Here is a 21,383-nt window from a genome sequence, read left to right as displayed (position 1 = left end):
AAGGAAAGGGGTCTGGAGTTGGATAAGTGGGATACACTGTGTGGTAGAAGACGGAATTGAACTCTTGTGGTGAACATAATGCTGATTTTTATTTATGCACAGCTGAAACTTCTATAATGTTATGATACAATGTTACTTCAATTTTAAAAAGAGTCTATGCTTTCATATAACTATTATTCAATAAAATACAAATAGGAAAATAGTGGTGCTAATTATGGCTTTTTAAATTCTCTTTATATATAAAGAACTTCTGGAACCTTACTGAGTTGGGTAAATGGATCTTAAAAACGGATCTGTAGTGACTGAATTTATTTTACTAGGATTTTCTGCACAATGGGAACTTCAGATTTTCTTCTTTGTGACATTCTCCTTGATCTACGGTGCTACTTTATTTGGAAACATTCTCATTATGATCACAGTGACATTTAATTCCACCCTGCACTCTCCCATGTACTTCCTCCTTGGACACCTCTCTTTCTTCGACATGTGTCTCTCCACTGTAACTACACCCAAGATGATCACAGACTTGCTCACTGTACACAAGACCATCTCCCTGTGGGGTTGCATGGCCCAAATGTTCTTTATGCACCTCTTTGGGGGTGCGGAGATGCCTCTTTTGGTAGCCATGGCCTTTGACAGATATGTAGCCATATGTAAGCCCTTGCACTACAAGTCAATCATGAGTAACAGGTTGCTGAATGGATTTGTGATCATTTCATGGATAATTGGTTTTATACACACCATGAGTCAGATGGTATTAATAGTGAATTTACCTTTCTGTGACAACGTCTTAGACAGTATATTTTGTGACCTTCCCCTCGTGATTAAGCTTGCTTGTATTGAAACATATACCCTGGAATTGTTTGTCGTTGCTGACAGTGGGCTGCTCTCATTTCTCAGTTTCATCCTCCTGCTTATCTCCTACACTGTCATCTTGGTCACCGTGCGACGAAGGTCATCTGGAGGGCTCTCCAAAGCTCTGTCCACACTGTCTGCTCACATCACTGTGGTCACTCTGTACTTTGGACCTTGTATCTTTATCTATGCCTGGCCATTCAACAGTTTTTCAAGCAACAAAATCCTTTGTGTATTTTACACTGTTATGACACCCTTACTGAATCCTATTATTTATACCCTGAGAAATAAGAAAATGCAAGGGGCCATGAGACAATTATGGTTCCGAAATCTTAACTGCAAGCAAAAACTCTAGATTACTAATTAACACAACTTTCAAATACTATCCTAACAGAATTGTAATAGATTATATACAACACATGGGTTTGCTCTTCTGATGTTAGAATCATAATCTGTGCATAAAAATTAATAAAATATTTTATATTCATATTATCACAGTGACCTGTTGCCAAATAGATCATTAAGTGGTTTTCCACCGATTTTCTCTATGTATCTATTACATAGTGAAGAAACAAACACGAAAATATATGTGGTAAATATTAGAGATGATTTAATAGCTATGGATTGTTAACGACATACAAAAACTTACACTATCTTTAAATGAGATACTTCAAACAAGTCATAAAGAAATAATGTTAGCAACAATGGAAAATATGATTGAACCTCTTGAATAAATGAGAAAAATAAGCATAAATAATTTAGATACAATAGTATAGTGAATATAAGATGCCAGAGTGTATTTAAGACACCAGAAGGGAAATAGCAAGGGAAGGGCAGTTGCAGTAGAAGTACAAAGTCTCAATAAAACTTAAGAACTATAAAGAACCTTGAAACCAAATGCTCTAAGAGATATCACACATTTGCACAGGAAAGTAAAATTCCTGATTTTATGTAATATACCATGTAACCTTTTCTTTCCTAGTGCTTTACATAAAACTAATGCTAAATTTGCCTCTGTAGGCTTGTAATGTTTATTGTGGTCAAAAGCTAACTCTGACTTTTTTATGATTATTGAGGAGGGGGGCAGCATGTAATAAATTGAAATATTACACTTGAGAACATCTTTCCAATGTCTTGTTCAGTTTATATTTCTTTATTTTACTGTTATAACATGCTGCAATTTTCATCCTTTGCATAAATTATGATAACTATGTAATTATAGTTTAATGTTAACTTTATCTAAAGTAGCTAGCACACATATATCACACAGACGTTTATACATGCCTATTGAATGAATCAAGAAAAGATTAAATAGCTATTTTCTGAGAATATTATTCAGCCTGACCTACAACTAAGGAATATATTCACTTCTATTGTGTTTTAAAGACACAATTAAAGATGCTAAAATAAAAAGGCACACCTGAAATCCAGTAAGAAGCTTGAAAAACACTCCATGAAGACACACCAGCCCAGAACTGTTGCCCACGCCAAGAACATGGACAGGAATACTGTGGTCCAAAGAGCATACAAATGAAACTGTGAATTAGGAGAGCACTATAGACCACACTTTGAGACTAAACTGGTATGGGATTGTGATTTAGCTTTGGTCTGCATTTCCCTAATGATAAGTGATGATGAGCATTTTTTCCATGTTCCTGTTGGCCATCTGTATGTCTTCTTTGGAACAATGTCTATTTAGCTCTTCTAGAATAAAAAATGATAGTTCTTGTTCATGGGTCATGGTTTGGAAATATTAACATCATTAAAATGTCCCATAGCAATATACAGAGTCAATGCATTCTTATGAAAACAGATTGAATGAGGCTATAACGCAAGCACCAGACACTAGCAAAATGCACATGCGTGGATTCATGATGGCCAGGTAGTTGAGGGGCTTACACATGGCCACATAGCGGTCCAAGACCATGGCAATGAGCAGTACCATCTCAGATCCACCCAGAATATGAGATGAATATCTGGATGACTCATCCCTGGAAGGATATGGTTTTCTGCCCAGAGGACAGTTCAAAAGTCATCTTAGGAGCTATTAAATTAGAGAGACAAAAATCAATAAATGAGAGATTGGCTAACAGGAAGTACATGGGGGAATGTAAATGAGGATCATGTCACTGTAAGCACAAGGAGGTTGCCCAGAAAAATGATTAAATAAAACACCGCAGAGAAGGCAAGGAGGAATTGCTGCACTGCTTTAAAGTCAGAAAACTCTGAGCAATATAAATTGAGACACTTCAGAGTAGTTAGCTTCATACATTAGCTAAAGGACCAAAAGCAAAATCAGTACTAATTCTTTTCAAAAATTCATTTGTAAAAGCAAATAAAGCTCTTATCAATTTCATATTAAAACAAAATCTTCATTAACTGCCTTAAGATGTTTTGAAAATGTTATCCATTAATACCTCCATTCAACCAATATTCCTAGTGAAAATAACCAATATTCTTAATGTGCTTCTACTATATGACAGGTAATTTGTCATCTGAGACAGAACACAAATTTAGCCTTGAGGGAGATTATAGGATAGTGATGGATCTAGACATTAAATAGCTTTAAATAAAATACAATTCACAGGACTGATGTAAAGGAAAAGAGCAGAGTGCTATGAGAACAAGGTGACTTATCACAGTGATGCTTGTTCACACCTGCTAATTGGAGAGATCACTGAACAGATAGTGGAATAGCCTAGACTTGGACATGCCATGTGCAAAGTTCCTGAGACAGGAAAGCCAGTGGGAAAGAAAATTAATGATACATCAGGAGGGAATAATTGGCCACACAGGATGGAATCTTGCATCCATGATGAGAACTTTGCCTTTATCTTAAAAGCAATAGACAAGTACTGAGTGTATAAGTAGAAGTTTGATGATATTTTTCCTTAAAGTAACAAAAGTCTCTATTAAATAATGGGATGAAAGATGTAAACTATGAGTGACTTATACAGTTAACAAGTTTGTCTTTCCCCCATTTCTTGCAATTCTCCCTTATCTAGCATTAACAGGATTAATAGCTTGTCTTTCCCAATTTGTTGCAGCTTCCCCCTCCCCTTAAGAAGAAAAACTAGCTGGCGTCCACCAGTTTCTGTGCAGACCCCATCTCCCTCCCCTCAATGAAAACCAGCTGGTACCCATCCATCTCTGTGTTGAGCTGGTGCCTACTTGTCTCCGTGCGGACCCCTACCTCCTCCCCTTCGAGGACCCATACCCATCTCCCGCATGTATGAATACTCCTGTGCTCTACCAAAGAGCAGGACAGCTGTCTTTCAGACATGAGTCTGCTGCCCTCCTCATTTGTCCACAAATTAAATCACTTTCCCTTTCCTCAAACTCTTTTTCCTTTTATTGGCTGAGGGAAACTGAGGCTGGCGTTCGGTATCATGACCAATCAGGAGACTACTGAAGACATTTCACATCAGTGTGGACAGGGTAGCTTATTCAACCAATGGTGCTGGCACAACAGGTAACTCTTGGAAAATTCAGATCTGTGCCTCTCAAGATAAACTCAGTAAAGCAATTGAATATTTAAATGTTAAATAGCAAATATTACGATAAAAATCTATATAAGCATTACCCTTCTTAGTAAATCAGGGAGGAAATAATTGAGTTTCTAAAATATTGTAATCAAAATAAAATAAAATTATACATCAATATACAATGACTATCTATAAATATGTACATATAAATAACTTTATTTGGAGGTATCAAACATGCTAAAAACAAACTATAGAAAACACTTGTAGCATATCACACTGGTGATTAACATTTTTAAGTTCCTTCAAAAAGATATCAAAGTATGGCATGTCAATTATAAAAAAGCCAAATATATGTGTAAAAATCAAAGAGTAAGATGGAAAATCCATTGTAAGCATGACCTTTGTTAAAAAATCAGGGAGGGTTGGGGACCTCCCTTGTGGCCTAATGGGTAAGTCTCAGTGCTATCAGGGCTATGGCCTAAGTTCCATCCTGGGCCAGGGAGCTAACCCACATGGTACAGCAAACCTCTCCTGTCTCTCTCACTGCTCCCTGCCATGTTGCTTATAGCTTTGCCTTAGCTTTTACTTATTTAGAGATCAGTATCACGTGTGAAAGTTTAGTTTAGGGTCTCCTTATGTCTTCTTTTTTGAACATATGTCCTGCTCTGGTCATCCATATGTTTTTCTAATTCCCCAATATACTCAGTTGCCTATGACAAAACAATTTTTAAACAAACACTCTCTCCAAACTTCTCTCCCAAATATCTGTACTCCATTGTATGCCTCATTTCTAAGCTTTTGACCATGTGCGGTTGATTGTTTATTTGTATTAAAATGGTTTTGTACTACTTTTCCAATTTGAGTGAGTTCCAACGTAGGCGAAATAAATTCAAATATTCATCATCAGTGCTTCAGATGGTCTAAGACAAGCAGAAAAAGAAATAATATTTAGAGAATATCGGTTTCGTCATTCCACAGAATGACAGAATTTTGTCATTCCACAGCCTCTGTCCTCCATAGTTGAGGAAATGTCAGCTGTTATCATTGAGGGTTCCATGTATGTGATGTCTCTTTTTTTTTTTTTTTTTGCTGGTTTCACAAAGGGATGTTCTTGACATGTGCAAAAGTAACAGCTTTGATAACCATGCATATTTGGATAATAGGTTAAATTGTACAGTTACCAATAAAATAGGTCAATCATGCTGTCAATGTATAAATTGGGGTGTTTCTTGGGCAATCTGCAACTATGCTGGGTATCGTGTAATTTTTGCTATTAGCAGCTCTCTTCTTCTCTTTCTCATTAATCTCATATTATTATTTGAAATACATTGACCATTTCACTGCCACAGCAAACTGAAAGTGGTTAATACATAATTGATTTCCCTTAAATCTTTAAATTTTCATTTTTAAATTAACTAAGCCATTAATTGTTTAAAATGAACCTGTCCTGAGAACCTATTATATGCCAGGGATTGTGCAATAATCTAGTGGGAATAAGAAAAATGAGACATCATTGCCTCAAGGAATAATTTGGTTAGGGGTACTTGACAAAAAACAAATAAATGGTTACACTTGAAATGATCATTTGTATAGCAGGCGCAATGGGTACACCAAAAGGAGGCGGGTTAAAATAGGCAAAAATATCATTGAGGACATCGAATCAACTGCTCACCCTTTTTATTTTTTAAAATTTATTTTTATTTATTTATGCATAAAAGAACTGGGTGTAGACCAGAGATTCTGGAGGTGGGGGGGAGTGAGAGGATTCATCAGAGACAGAGTGGGAAGCAGAACAGGCAGATCTGCTGAAATATACTGCTGAGGGGAGCAGTAGGCAAGACAGGAGAGAGGTCTGCCATGCCATGTGGGTTAGCTCCATGGCCTGGGACTGAACTTGTGCTGCAGTGGCTGTCGGTAGCTTCATAGTGCTGTGACTCAACCCGTTGCACCACCAGGAAGGCCCTGCTCAAATTATTATTATGTATTGAGTATTTAACATTAAATGTAGAGCATGTTAGTATGAGATGGATGGAAGAATGAAACAGTGAAAGATTTTTATGCAGAAGAATTTTCTCTAGTGTGACTAATAACAAATCACTAAAATATTAGTATTTAATTAATTTTATCTCACTGACACTATGATTTCCATAGTACTCTTATGGGTTTTGCTAAAAACAAATGCATCTATTTTTCAGGGAATGAGAAAATCTATTATACTTATTATGTATTTGGCAAATATTTAATTCATACTCTGACAGATATGTCTAGGCATTATGCTTCAATGGCATTTTAATTTGGGGTAATTTCAAACAGTTTCAGTATTTTAGTTTTGGGTAATTTCTGTAAGAATCTTACTCTACCATACTGTATATCTGTTTGAGGCTTTCACTAAGGGAACCATTCAGTAGGGAAATTGGTTGGCAGTGTGTATGCATACACTTAATTTCATTTAGTAATGCCATATTTCTCTCCAAATTGATTTATCCTCCCACTATCATTATATGAAGAATCCTGTATTGCCCTTTCCTGCTATGTGCATCATCCAAATTATTATTTTTATGTTCCTTTGATGGTGCATATCTGGGTTTAGTTTTTTAAAATCATTTATTTTTTTAATAAAAAAGTATTTTATTTATTTATACATTTATTCTATTTTCTAAAGATTTATTTATTTATTCTATTTTCTAAAGATTTATTTATTTATACAAGAGATGCTGGAGGTTGGGGGGGAGTGAGAGGATTCACCAGAGACAGAGTGGGGAGAAGAACAGGCAGACTGACCAAAAACAATGCCAAAGGGAGGAGAGGGCCAGACAGGAGAGGTCTGCAGTGCCATGTGGGTATCGCTCTGGCCATCCGGAAATAGAACCCACGCTGCAAAGGCTGCAAACAGCTTCACAGTGCTGCGCTCAACCTCCTGCACCACCAGGGAGGCCCTATTTATTCTTAATTTAAATTTTTTTTTAAAACATCCTTGTTTATTTTTTCACAATTTAGAATTTCTCCCCTCAGGTGTGGGAACTCCCACCGTAGTTTTCCCATCACCAAAGTGCCCACAGTCCTCCACCACACTCTCCTTCCCTGCACCCTCTTCTCTACTCTTCTCCTCTCCCTCCCTGCCCTTCTCTCCTGAGTGTCTCAGATCTGTGGTCTGCTTTCAAAGCTAAGTATTGCATTTTGTCTTTGATTCTTTGTTTAGTTGCTCTAGAGTCCACATATAACTGGAATCATCCAGCATTTATCTTTCTTTTCTGACTTATTTCATTTAGCATAATCCCTTCTTAGGTCCATCCATGTTGTCGTAAATGGCGTTTAGTTTTTTTTGTTTTTGATTGCTGAGTAGTATTCCATTGTGTATATATTCCATATAGTCTTAATTCACTTATGTGTTCTGGAGCATTTAGATTGTTTCCATATCTTGGCTATTGTAAATTGTGATGCTATAAATATAGGAGTGCTGGTTGAATTTGGCTATAATTTTTTCTTATATAAGAAATCAATTTTTCTGTTGTATTAGTTTCCTAGGGCAATAATTATCAATTACCATAAACATTAAAGTAATGGAAGCCTATCCTTTTATAGCTCTGAAGCAGAATTCCGAAATAAAGATATCTGCAAGGCTGTGGTCCCTCTGAAGCCTCCAGGAAAGAGTCTCTCCTTACCTCCTTCAGATTATGGTGGCCCAATGTGGCTTGGATTCCAGGAACATAATTCCAATCTCTGCTTATCTGTATCTTCACATGTATTTTTCTCTGTGTGTCTGTGTCTCTTCTTTTCTCTCATGGGCGCTCTCTTGTTTTTAGGGACTACCCAAGGCAGTTTGATCTCATTCAGATCCCTATCTTACTTACATCTGCACATATCCTAGTTCCAAATAAAGTTAATTCTGAAGTTCCAATTGGGAATGGACTTGTGGGTATTCTACCAGCTATACCTCTATTTAAACTTTCTATATTTAAAAATATAAATTATTTACTGTTTTGTGTTTATCAGTTTATCAGGCCTGATAAACTGCTGTATGTAGCAGTTTTCAAAACACAACACTTGAAAGCAGGTGATTCTTAAATTGAAATGTTCTATAACACTGTTCTTTGTCTTCAGTGCGTAAGAACAATAAATTAACCTTGAATTATTTATCCATGGACTCAGCTTCGCAGTCCTCTATTATGTTTCAAACTCTTTCTGGATTTTGGGAAGGAAGTTATTTAAAAATGTATTTTCCAGAATTTGGGCAACGAGTTAGAGATAGGATAGAATTAGAAAGAGGTAGGTGGTTTCTCAAACAGTTTAAGTTTAAATCTCAGTTCTTTTACTTGCTGGTTGTAGAAACATAGGTTATAAAATCCTTTTGCTTCCATTATTTCATGTTAAAAAGTGGAAATTAAACAGGATATAACTCATAAGACTGAGATACTCAGGGACTTTAATACTCAAGTTTTTTAATTAACTTAAGAAAATAAAGTTAATTACCAAAAAAAGAAAAAAAAAAAAAAACCAAGGAATAGAAATAGGAGAAAGTAGTCACTAGGTGGCGCACAAATTCCTTTTAAACTGGTTTCAATTTTTGGAGGGAGTTGTAACTTCCTATTTCTTGTACTAACCTACTGGAAATGTTGACAATAGTTCCACTGAATTTAGTAAATTTGTTCATGTCAAATAAACCAAATGCAAATTGTACCTTTCATCATCCCCAATACTGTATCTATATGTTTGTTAAAGTGTGTAAAATATTCATTGTATTGTATAAACACATTAAAATCAGTAATTTTTCTCACTGGAATTGCGTTTTCTAAGAACTTTTATTATATATACCTATTTTGATCTTTAGCTTTCAGGGAAAAAAAATCAGAAATATCTATTGAATGCTAGGCATGTCATGGGCTAAAATGTGGATTAAGATATTGAAAAATATTAGGAGACAGGATTATTGTAGATAAGACACTAGATACCAAATTTAAGGACTTGACTACATAGCATATAGGATTTTGGAGGTTAATGAAACTCTCTTGTGTTGCAATTGTGATAGTTGCATGACCATCTGCATTTTTTAAGATTCACAAAACTCTAAAGAGAGTAATTGTTTTTCCTATAAACTATACCTTAACATTTTAAAAAAGTTTAGTATTGATATTAAGAATTGACAGTAGGTTTCTCAGAACTGTTAATTATCTCTTCTCTGTTGTGTGTTCTGACTCAATTTACAAATAGAAAGAGGGACAAGAAAAAGACAAATATCAGAGTTATTGGTGATTAAGTTGTACTGGACCTGCAATTCCAAAAGTCTTTATACATCCTTCCCTTAATTTTAATTCTGGGACTCATCCAAAGGCAGTGTTTGCAGAAAAAAACAAAAACAAGGACAGAACTGAAATGGAGGGGTAAATTTGGACTAGTCTGTACAGGGATGGTCTGTGCTTTCTCTCTCTCTGTCTCTTTCTTTTGGTTTTTAATTTCAGTATCACATGGTTTTGAATGCCTCAGAATGCCTTCTTGTCTTTTACTATATAATCAGATTACATTTCACTTCCCTCTGCTTCTTCTTTAGCTATCAAACTCCATGTTTCAGCTCAAGGAATTTCTGTGCATTACCTCCAGTGCATTCTGTTATTTCAAGTTTCCATGTACTCTCACATACCACTCCCTCAGTCTGTGATGCCTTTCTTCTCTATCAGCTGATGCTTACTATAAATTCTTCCTCCTCCTGGAAGTTTTTCTGGCCCTTGCCTGGTTTAGACACCACTTCTCTATGCCCTCACAGCACCCTGGGCATCATGTAACATGGAGCTGCTCATGTGACAACACAAATGCCAGTTTACCTCATTCTTTCCATCCATAGGCTGTTAAGCAGCTTGAAGCCCTACAGATAGCTTCTGGCACTTTGTAATCTCACAAAACTTTTGAAAGATAATTGTATCCACTGTGCCTATGGCAAATATCTGAAAATTAGTATACCTTAACTGAGGATTGCCTACAAATGCAGTTTCCTAACACTGAATAGTAGCTAGCCAGCACTCAGTTAAGCAACGGTGTGAGTTGTCATCAACATGTATTTTCTAACCACAAATTAGCAAAAATAAAACCAACACAATGATAATGTATTTTGTAAGGATTAACAACATACCAAAATAGTAACAGAAATATGGAAAGAAGTTTTTGCAGCTAAAGAAACTAAGCTACAGAGAATTTATTCATATTTTTTCAAATTGCATAAGGTGTGGTCTGCCAGACCAAAGACATTTTGCTGTTAGCCATTAAAAGTGACAAAAAGAAGTTTACTTTTAACAATTTCACATATTATCTCCTTATATAGAACTTGAAATACATTAAAAGCTTACTCCTTAATAACATCCAAACACATTTCATTTACAAAGTGTGTTTTGAATTTATATGTCGAGTCCTTATCTTCTTAATGGCTGCTTTTACCTCTTGATTTCTTAATGTATAAATAATAGGATTTAAGAGAGGGGTGAAAATTGTATAAAACACAGAGAGAATTTTATCTGCAGAGTATTTTCTGAAGGGCCATGCGTAGATGAAGACACACGGAGCAAAGAACAGAGTCACAACCGTGATGTGTGCTGAGAGAGTGGAGAAGGCCTTAGAGGAACTCCCTGCAGCGCGGTGCCTGACCGAGTATATGATGACTGTATAGGACACAAGCAAGAGGAGGAAGCAGATGAGGGACAGGAGACCACTGTCAGCAATGACTAGGAGTTGCAGCACATAGGTATCTTTGCAGGCAAGTTTGATCACAAGGGGCAGGTCACAGAAAAAGCTGTCTACAACATTGGGACCGCAGAAAGGCAAGTTCAACATGAAGGCCATCTGACTGGATGAGTGCACAAATCCAACTGTATAGGAGCATAACACTAGCCCAGTGAGCACCCGTGGGTTCATGATCGTCATATAATGGAGGGGCTTGCATATGGCAACATACCTGTCTATTGCCATGGCTACAAGCAACATCATCTCACTCCCACCTAGGAGGTGCATGAAGAACATCTGAGAATAACATCCCCACCAAGATATGGTTTTCTTTTCTCGGAGGAAATCCATAATCATCTTAGGGGTTGCAAAGGAAGCCAGGATCATATCAATACAGGAGAGATTGATAAGGAGAAAATACATCGGTGTGTGAAGGCGTGAATCAAAGGTGACAGTGACCAAGATGAGGAGGTTTCCTAACACAATCCCCACATAGACTGCAGAGAATCCCAGAAAGAACAAAACCTGAAGATGATGAGATTTGGAAAGTCCCAGCAAAATGAACTCAGTTACCACTGAATGGTTTGTTCTTTCCATATCATCCACTTTTCCCCATAATAATCAAAATGAGTAAGGGACTGGACCATTGTGTTTCCAGGAAGGATGGTTCATGTTGATGTCCAACTTTTATTACAAAATGGCCCTAAATGGTCCAGAGAAGTATACCAAATAGACGCAGAATTCAGAACATATTTCTGAAAAACAAAGATAAAAACAGTACATGAAACCACAATTGGATAGATTGTGGACTTGGAACCAGAAGATCTCAATACAACACTTAGTTGAGTCACTCACTGGGCAACACAGGACAAGTAATTCTCCTTTCGAGGGTTAAATTACTTCCTCAGTAAACTCAAAATACTGAAACATTATATCTAATGCCTTTTTGTGCTATAAAGATCTCCAGAAATTTTCATGATGGGTTCTGTGTTCACAAAACAACACTGACTTTTTATGTAGAAAATACATCCAGGATTTTCAAAAGCCATTTTTGAAACAGATTCTGATTTTAAAAACTATGAATTTAACCTATTAAGTGTTAATGTAAGTTTGAGGTCCTGAGAAATATACCTCCTCTCTTCCTTGCTCCAGATTTTTTTTTTTTTTGCATCAGTGCCTCACAGTTCATTCTAGTATTAGTCATTAAAGTGATAATTAGACACTTGTTATGCATCCATAACAATTATTGTGCTTGTAATTTAGGTATGGAATTTATTCGCTTAACACTTACCATTATTAATATCAAAAATCTCCTTTGGGATTATAGGAAAGGATTACAAAGGATGCAGAAAATCTACAGTCAATTGTTTTTTTTTAAATTTTTATAAATTTTATTTTTATATTCCCCATACAATTGCAACCCCCTTATTTTGACCCCAATCCCTCCCCTCCCCAACCCCTCCCACCCTTCATAGAGTGTCTTTGGTTCATAGGTTTTGTTTTTCACTTTCTTATAGTTATTCATTTTCCTGGTCCCTTATTTAAGTTTTCTAGAACTTAATTTACTTCATTTCCAATTTGTATTCACTTGCTTGCGTGTTGCAACAGTTTGTCACATGGCTTCAAAATGAAACAGAGCTTGAGGTAGCTGACACGTTGGTACAAAAATGATACTTTCAGTATCATCATTTAAATTTATGACACAACTGCCATCAACCCATGATTATTATAAAACTAGTTTACTGATTTTGCTTTAAAAAATTACATTGATCACTAATAATTTCAAATTTTTCTAGTTTACACAAGGAACTTCAAAAATAAAATATAGTCTATGTGCCATTATTGCTTCCAGAGAGAAGGAAATATTTTCATGTGAAGGTGCCTTATGAGAACCCCAGGAATACCCTTGACTCTCCTTTTCCTGTTTTCCTATCAATTTATATTGATTTACTTCTTCAATCATCAGAAACAGAAAGAGGAATCATAGTGCTGTACTGTTTCTTTGAGACAATCTCTTGGGTATACTTATTCAATTGGGGCTGCTTTTTCCCCTTTTATGAACATATTCGTTGGCCACTTTCCTACTTGAGAATCTTGGCTTCATGTAATGTACTAAATCACATCAAGTATGTGAAGTTATTTCTATGTCTTAAAAAATGATGTCTCCTTTTAGCTTTATGCTTAGTATTTTAAGGATCCATATATAATGTTCCTTTTTGAAATTTAGCTTTTGAAATTGTATTAAAGAAAGTAGGTCAGTTTTCAAATATACACGAAGTAGTAGCTGGAATAGTACATGAAATTCAAATATCCATTGCATGGATGAATAAACCATGTAATGCATATACAGGACATAGATTAAAACAGTTTTGAAGCAAAATTCACAAAATTTGGAAACTTGAGTCATTTATTTTTAAATGTAAAATTGGATTCTAAAGGAGTTTTAAAGTGAAACAGAAAAACCATTTAAAAATCATAAGAAGTATGTATTTTCTATTTAATTTACTTTAAAAAAAAGCAGCTTATGCAAAAGGGAAAAGAAAGGCATGCCATACATAATAGAAGAATAACTAAATATTTGCAGTTTGTTCTCTTGATAGCTTTCCAGAAAAACAATACACATATTAGTACTCTGTGTATGTGCACAGATGTGCTGAGTATTTGTGTATATTTTCATTTATAAACCTTTTATTAAGACAACAGTGTTCATGTTATGTGTACAGTTATTTGTCTTATCAGTTACCACATTAAAATAAGTTCCCGTGAGTACATAAAAATTCATAATGGCTATAATGAATTACATTTTATAGATAATATATAATACACCCCACACACAATTTATTAGGGATTTAACATTACTTACAAAAATTCTGTTTTTATCTTATTATTTTCTGATAAAAAATGTGTAATTACATAACTAACTTGTCGATCCCAAAATTATTTTAGGCATTTCATAATCAGCATCTCGTCTACCTTAAAAAATCTAATACTGTTTATTACTATTACAAAAAATCAATTTCAGTAAAAACATTCTCATGGTTTTATACATTCTTCACACACATTTTTCTATCCCTGCTTGCTTGCTTCTTTGTAGCTAAACAAATTCACTTGTCCATATAATCAAATCCTTCAGAATATTTCAAGGTCTCTCTCCTACATAATAAAAGCTTCCCTAGATATGAAACTCATACAATTTCTCCTGTAAGTACAGTCCATTTCATGAATTCTACTACTTAATAATTATCCAGGCACATTATCTGCACTAGCTCTTAATATTCTGAAATAGAAAGAACACTAGGACAGAGTAAGACCAATTTGTTCTAATTCTAGGTCTTTCATTTCTTCTTTCCTCAAGTCATTTTTTAGCTCCTTGAATATCACAAATTACTTTTACATTTCCCATAATACATATCATAAATAGAGTTGTTGATGGAATGTAAAATCAGGTGGATATATTAAAAAGGAAAATATTTTTTTACTTTTTCTAGAATATGCATTTAAGATATAAAATCATGGTGTAGAGAATTTTGTTACATACCAAAGATTTTCTGCTTTATACTCCTTTTGGTTTTCTGCCTGGCAGCATCCACCCTTCCTGCAGAAGCAGGGTATTTATTTATTTATTTATTTGCTGTGAAAACTTTCATATTATCTTAAAAGGACTGGGAATAAATATGTAGAACCTTAAAATCAACATTTTAATTCTGATGCATAGGTTCTTACACAATTAATGTAATGGAACTAAAAGACACTGAAATTTACTCACATATTATAGTCATCAAAATGAGATGAGAAAAAGACAAATTGTGATTGATCATTTAGTTGCTTGATCTACAAAGACCAAAATGTCCAATTACTAGAGAACCTAGTAATCCTTTATTCTATTAAAATTTATGTTTTTAACTATTTGTTATTTTGTTACATAATAATATAAAATAAAATCTATTAGCATTTAGGTCAAATTTACCAAAAATCATGCTCTTGTCTACATGATACTAAGTCAATTAAACTGATTTTTTTAAAAAGTAGAACAGAATAAATTCATGTGTTAGAAGTAGGAAGTTTACAAACATTTCTTGGAAAACAAAAGAGTTTTCTTGGAAAACAAAAGGGAAGGTTTCATTAAGCCAGTTTCTTCTTGACTAATAACTCTTTGACATCAATTAGAAATGCTGTAAAATTTTGACTGGTAATAACATGATGAAGTTTGACATGGGAACACTAGCAAATGCAAAATAAAATCACTTGAATTAAAGTGTACTCACTTTATATGTCCTATATTGTCACACTTACAATGAGAACATGCTATATTTGTATGAACAGAATAGCAAAATGTTTTCCAGAATTGTATAATTTTAATACACTGCTCTGCTCCTAAATAACTTTCGACATTTCATTCTACCTATGACCATATAATTAAAAGGCAGTAGGGAAGACTGTCACTATATCATTTTATTTTATGTTAAAACTTTCTCCATGACTTACCAATTCTAGAGAGTGTGTCACAACATTACTTGACTCAGGACACACTGCAACCTGGAGAGTTTCCCTCTCAAAAATAATGGTATTTTCCCTAAAACAATGTTATATATATATATAATGGTATTTTCTCCGAAAAAAAAAGGTAATAAATATAGAGAGGGTGGTAATGAAGAAATAATGCATTTTGAGACCTAACAATACCCAACTGATGATCAAGTACCAATGGGAATTATTAAATATATCATGTTTTCCCTGAATTACAACAGTGAAAATTCATTTCTGGCATTGCATAATTATAGAAATTGATGTTTTACTTATGCACAATACTTAAGAGGGACAACACAAAACCATTATGTGGCCTGGGAATTTATAATATGAAAATTTACCTGAAGAATATTAAAAATAATGAACCATAAAATACATAACTTTTACTAGGTACTAATTTCAGACCTGGCACTATTTTTAGCATAACTGGGCCTCTTAAAACAGAAGACCCAAAGATCTAAAGCTGGCTGATTGCATTTCTCCTATTTCCTTATTTCCATCTCCAGTTCTAAGAAACTTCCCATGGATTATCTCCCTTGCTCTCTTTCATATCCCATTGAAAAATACATTTACACAATAAAATTATCCCTTTCATGCCTTTACTCACTTCTATTTGAAATAAATGATGCTTCAGACTGCCTGCTTCCATTTTTAATAACACCACTGTTCTAAGAGTGATAAGAATGTAAGATAGTATGGGGAATATAACCAAAATGAAAATGCATACATTGTGCAAAAATAAAAAATTATGTAAGAATTATATAAAATAAAATATTAAAAATAAATACGTATAAGAAAAGCAAAAAAAAAAAAGAATGTAAGATAGCCATATGATCCAAGATTTCCTTGCCCATTTTTGTATATTAATAACAGTAAGATGCCTTTCTTGAGCAGAGAAATGATACCCACATGAAGTACAATTATACACTATCTAATGTTATAAACCTTTCATTGTATTGTTGGTGGTTGCTTCCATAAGAGGATAAGCAAATTACAGAGCTGAGTATACATCAATTTTATGGAATACCCATTTTCAGACCAGAGAGCTTCAAGAATTAGTCCACTATAATCTATTTGCTGGTTCTGTACAGGTCCTTATCTTCAGAGACTTCTATCTAAAATCATCTTCACATTATTTTCCCCTAAAGACGCTGAGTTCAGGCAAGAGTAGTGACTTCAGTGGGGATGAAAGAAGTATTTCACCACAGCATTTCCATGTCCTTTTTTTTTTTTTTTAAAGATTTTTATTTATTTATTTATACAAGCACTGGGTACAGTCAGAAGCACGGGAGGGTGAGAGAATTCACCAGAGCCAGAGCGGGGAGCAGAGCAGGCAGAAGGACCGAAGTACACTGCTGAGGGGAGCAGCGGGCGGCAGGAGAGGTCTGCGGGCCATGTGGGACCCTCGCTCCTGCGGCTGGGGATTGAACTGGCGCTGCAGAGGCTGCGGGCAGCTTCGCAGCCCAGCGCTCAACCGCTGTGCCACCAGGGGAAGCCCCATTTCCATGTTCTTTTATTTCATGATCCTGAATAACCGACTTTCTAGGAAACCTAAAATCACCTACTGCCTCAGCACCGTATCTTTTTGGGGTGGTTTCTACATGAGTTGCCTCAAGCTTTCTCTAAGTTCCCACTGATATTTCCATAACTGAGTACTTAAGATTAATACTTAATTGGTTCCATTATCTAGAGTCAATTTACTTGATCATATAGCAAGACAACTGATTTAAGAACATGTCAGTATCTCAACTTATAATTAAGACATTGAGGCCAGGAGCCTATATCCGCTTACAATGCTAAATACAAGGCTCTTAACAGCATCTGTAATACCCTTATTTTCTTACATTAGCATTTTACTTCGTCTGATTTGTAAGCAGCAACATGGTCCTCATTCTGAAAACCCCATCAATAACCACAGAGCCTATTTTATTTGACCAGGAAAGAATTAAATGCCATACACGGTTTCCCTCCTTCTTCCTCTCCCTCCCTCCCTCTTTCTTCTGCTGTCATTCCAATGTCCTCGCCTTTTTTTTTTTTTTTGGTAATAATTGTAATAATATAATATTTATCAGAAACCAACTATCACAGTTACTTTGAATTTAAGACTCCTTCTTGTCTTTAAGTGCCCTGTTGAGAATTCTAGGTAATTGCCTAAGTGCAGACTGACTCAGTCTGTTGGTGACTACAAAAAAAAAATCACCTGTTGATAATTATAAAACCAGCAACATTCTGTTCTCTCCTTAACTGCAATTAGGAACAAAACAAGAGACCATCTACTGATGATTACATGAGACCTCACACAGCAGCTTTCTGTCTGAAGACTTGTCAACCAATCCAAAGGTTTCAAAAAAAAAAATGATGTAAACTCAGCTCACAACCTTGTACAATTCTTTAAAATTTCCCTATGCCCTGACCCTGGTGAAACACCAGGGCTGCCCCTTGGTTGTTCATCTAGGCCATGAACCCAATTCTTCATTTTTTTTTCCAATTGTATCACAACTTGATTATTTTGGTTGACATATATAGGTTTAAATGATCACATTCTAGGTCATTCAAATAACATATACCATATCTCATAGAACATAGTGAATTTCTTTATTCCCTTTCTCTCTGTACCATTGTTGGCACATGTCATACTTTTATTTGTTCATATTATAAATGTTTACAAATTGTCACTACAACTTCATTGAATATTTCTATTTATATACTGTAAGGGCAGGAACAGACACGGTGCAGGTTTTCTGATCCAGCAGACTGGGTAAAGGAGGAGTCAGAGTCCTCAGTGGTATTTTGCAGGCTTTTATTGGGATTTACCCGGTACACAGCAGGCAGGGGTGCTGGGGGGCCGGGAGGCTGGCAGTCCTCTTAGCCCCCAGCAAGTCTTCACTCTATCTGGGCTCTCCAGCCTTCTCTCGGCTTCTGCTTCTTTTGCTTCTCTCTCGGCTTCTCTTTTGGCTTCTGTTTCGGCTTCTACTGGCATCCCTGTGATGCTGCCCTTAAAAGCACAGTCTTAGCGCGGGTGTACCCACTTCAGGGGCCCACCATCTGAAATGCATTCAGGATCACAGGGTTCCCTCATCTATCCTGATGGCGGGAGGGCAGAAAAGCCTGATACCTTTTACCTTACCCTACATATACATTGCTGACCATTAATCTTTTAATCTTTCGTTTGTGTATTATTTTTTTTAAACAATATTTGCTTCCCCCAACACCCTCAGATTGAGTCCTCATAGAATTTCCTTCCCCAAGGCACCAGTGCACCATCACTACAGTCTCCTGTGCTCCTCCCTCCCTCTGATCCCTCTCTTCCTTCCCTGCAGGATGTCTCTGATTTATAATTGCCTGTTTTTGCTTTGTTGTGTTTTGTACTGTTATTATTTTTTTACACTGATGTCTGATTTGGTTCCCCTATATTCCTGTTATAAGTGAGGCAATCCAACATTTTTCTTTTTCCTTCTGGCTTATTTAACTGAGCATAATTCCCTTTACTCCATCCACGTTGCTGCGAATGATATGCGTTTATCTTTTTTGATTGTTGAATAATATTCCATTGTGTATATATACCACATCTTCTTGATCCAGTCTTTATTTCTGGACATTTGGGTTGTTTCCAGGTTTTACCTATTGTAAATAGTGCTGCAATAAACATTGGTGTACATGTGTTTTTTTGAATCAATGTTTTTGTGTCCTTTGGGGAGATCCCTAGTAGTGGAATTGCCAGGTCGTATGGTAGCTCCATTTTCAGTAGACTGAGTAACCTCCAGACAGCTTTCCACAGTGATTGGAGCAGTTTGCACTCACACCAGCAATGCAGGAGAGTTCCTTTTTCACCACATCCTCGCCAACATTTGTTGTTGCTTGTTTTTTTGATATGTGCCATTCTTACTGGTGTAAGGTGGTATCTCATTGTGGTTTTAATTTGCATTTCCCTCATTATAAGGGATGTTGAACATTTTTCATATGCTTGTTGGCCATTTGCATTCCTCTTTGGAGAAATGTCTTTTAAGTTCTTCTGCCCATTTTTTGACTGGATTGTTTATTTTGTTTTTGTTGATTCCTGTGAGTTCTTTGTATATCTTCCTGATCAGCCCCTTATCAAATGAATGGAATGCAAAGATTTTTTCCCAATCAGTGGGGTGTCTCTCTGTTTTGGTTAATGTCTCTTGCTGTACAGAAGCTTTTCAGTTTGATGTAATCCCAGGTGTTCATAGTAATCTCTGGTTATTCTTTTGATTGCTACTGAGTCTGTTGTGATTTCTCCTCATTCATTTATAATCCTATTTATATGTGTTTTCTCCCATTTTTTCTTTGTGAGTCTGGCTAGAGGTCTGTCTATTTTGTTTATTTTTTCAAAGAACCAACTTTTTGTTTCATTGATCTTTTGGATTGTTTTTTTTAATTTCCATTTTGTTTATTTCTGCTTTTTTATTATTTCCTTTCTTTTACTGGCATTAGGGGTTTTTTTTGTTTTTTTTTTTCTAGCTCTTTGAGATGTGATATTAGGTTGTTTCTTTGAGTTCTTTCTTGTTTCTTGATGTGAACCTGTATTGCTATATAGTTTCCTCCTATTACTGCTTTTGCTGCATCCCATACATTCTGGAAAGTGGTGTCCTCCTTGTCTTGAACACGTTTTTCTATGAAAATCTTAATAAATGGAGAAAATGACTGGTTGTGTAGGACATTTGTTGACATAATAAACAGAGGTAGTAAACTATGAGAAATAAAAAATTAGTCAACTATTTTTTCACATAGGAGATCAAAGAAAGAAGAGTGTTTTTCATTTTTAACCATGAACTATTTGGGCACAATTCAGTACTAGCAGAGCTCATAAATCCAAGAGGAACTAATTATAGAGGGAAATTAAAAGTTATCACAACATGTGATTCTTAGGAAATAGTTATTTCCATTATTGCCAACTGCATTAGTACTCTTCTCTTGACCTTTATTCAGATGATAGTACTAAAGAAAGATGTTTGGGGTCACCAAAGTTTTTAAAGAATTTTTTTGTAATAAAATAAAAGCAATAAAATAATTTTGTCACATTTATAAAGTTTTCTTGGCTCAATGAAAATTCAACGTTGTCTATGGTTTTAAATAAATACACAGCTTATATATATACCTGTCTGTATGTCACAAACAGGGTATATTATATGGTTGTTAATGCCTAATTTCTATACCTATTTTATGAGAAAAAGTTAACACTAATGAGACTTAATAATATAGCTTCCCAAATGCATGGCATTTTAATTGCTGAGGGAATTGATTTATGAGTCAAGGTTTTCCCAGGGTCATTAATTGATACAATTCTCATTTTGCTTATACAATTTGAAAATAAAAGGAATTTCTCCTATGTTAGATTTAGCACATACAATAAACCAAAGAGAGTGGAGTCAAGTGAGAAGTCTTAAAAGAGTCTCACTGATTTACCATTGAACTTCCAAAGCAAGCAAAAGGTATGGAGAAGAAAGGTTAAAGAGGTTCTTATGTTTGCATATTAGTAAGGAAATATCTATTTTAGAATTTTTACAATTTTATAATTAAAGCAATTATGTATTTGTGGTATATTAAGAAATACAAATGTAACCAGATAGATAATTCTACCATCAAAGTAAATCACTAAAATGCTTTGATGTGTATAAACTCAAATTATATTTTTAATGAAATTAAACTTTTTTACATGTTCAACCATTGTTTACAAATTTTCCTAAATGTTCTATATTTTACTATGGCTGATTTGTATTATTGAACTCTTGAAATTTTTCTTAATGACCAATAAGAATTTGTTACTAAGGACCTATGTATGTGCCTGTT

The 21,383-nt window shown here is 35.1% G+C and overlaps 2 protein-coding genes across 2 annotated transcripts; one reads left to right on the top strand and one right to left on the bottom strand.

Annotated features, from left to right (window-relative positions):
* Positions 1-274: 274 nt before the first annotated feature.
* LOC311175302 (olfactory receptor 4L1-like) lies at positions 275-1,210 on the top strand (the record flags this gene model as incomplete). The annotated part of the gene is made up of 1 exon (XM_084240199.1): positions 275-1,210. One exon carries the CDS (start codon positions 275-277, stop codon positions 1,208-1,210), a length of 936 nt encoding a protein of 311 aa, XP_084096325.1.
* A 9,493-nt stretch (positions 1,211-10,703) lies between these two features.
* On the bottom strand, positions 10,704-11,675 carry OR4K13 (olfactory receptor family 4 subfamily K member 13; the record flags this gene model as incomplete). The annotated part of the gene is made up of 1 exon (XM_084240474.1): positions 10,704-11,675. The coding sequence occupies exon 1, from the start codon at positions 11,640-11,642 to the stop codon at positions 10,704-10,706; it is 939 nt and encodes a 312-aa protein (XP_084096600.1). The 5' UTR covers positions 11,643-11,675.
* Between the last annotated feature and the right edge of the window lie 9,708 nt (positions 11,676-21,383).

This window comes from Talpa europaea (assembly GCF_964194135.1).
Source record: "Talpa europaea genome assembly, chromosome: 8".
NCBI classification, from domain to species: Eukaryota; Metazoa; Chordata; class Mammalia; order Eulipotyphla; family Talpidae; genus Talpa; species Talpa europaea.
Note: the sequence above shows the minus strand (reverse complement) of the source record. Positions and strands in the feature narration are given on the sequence as shown.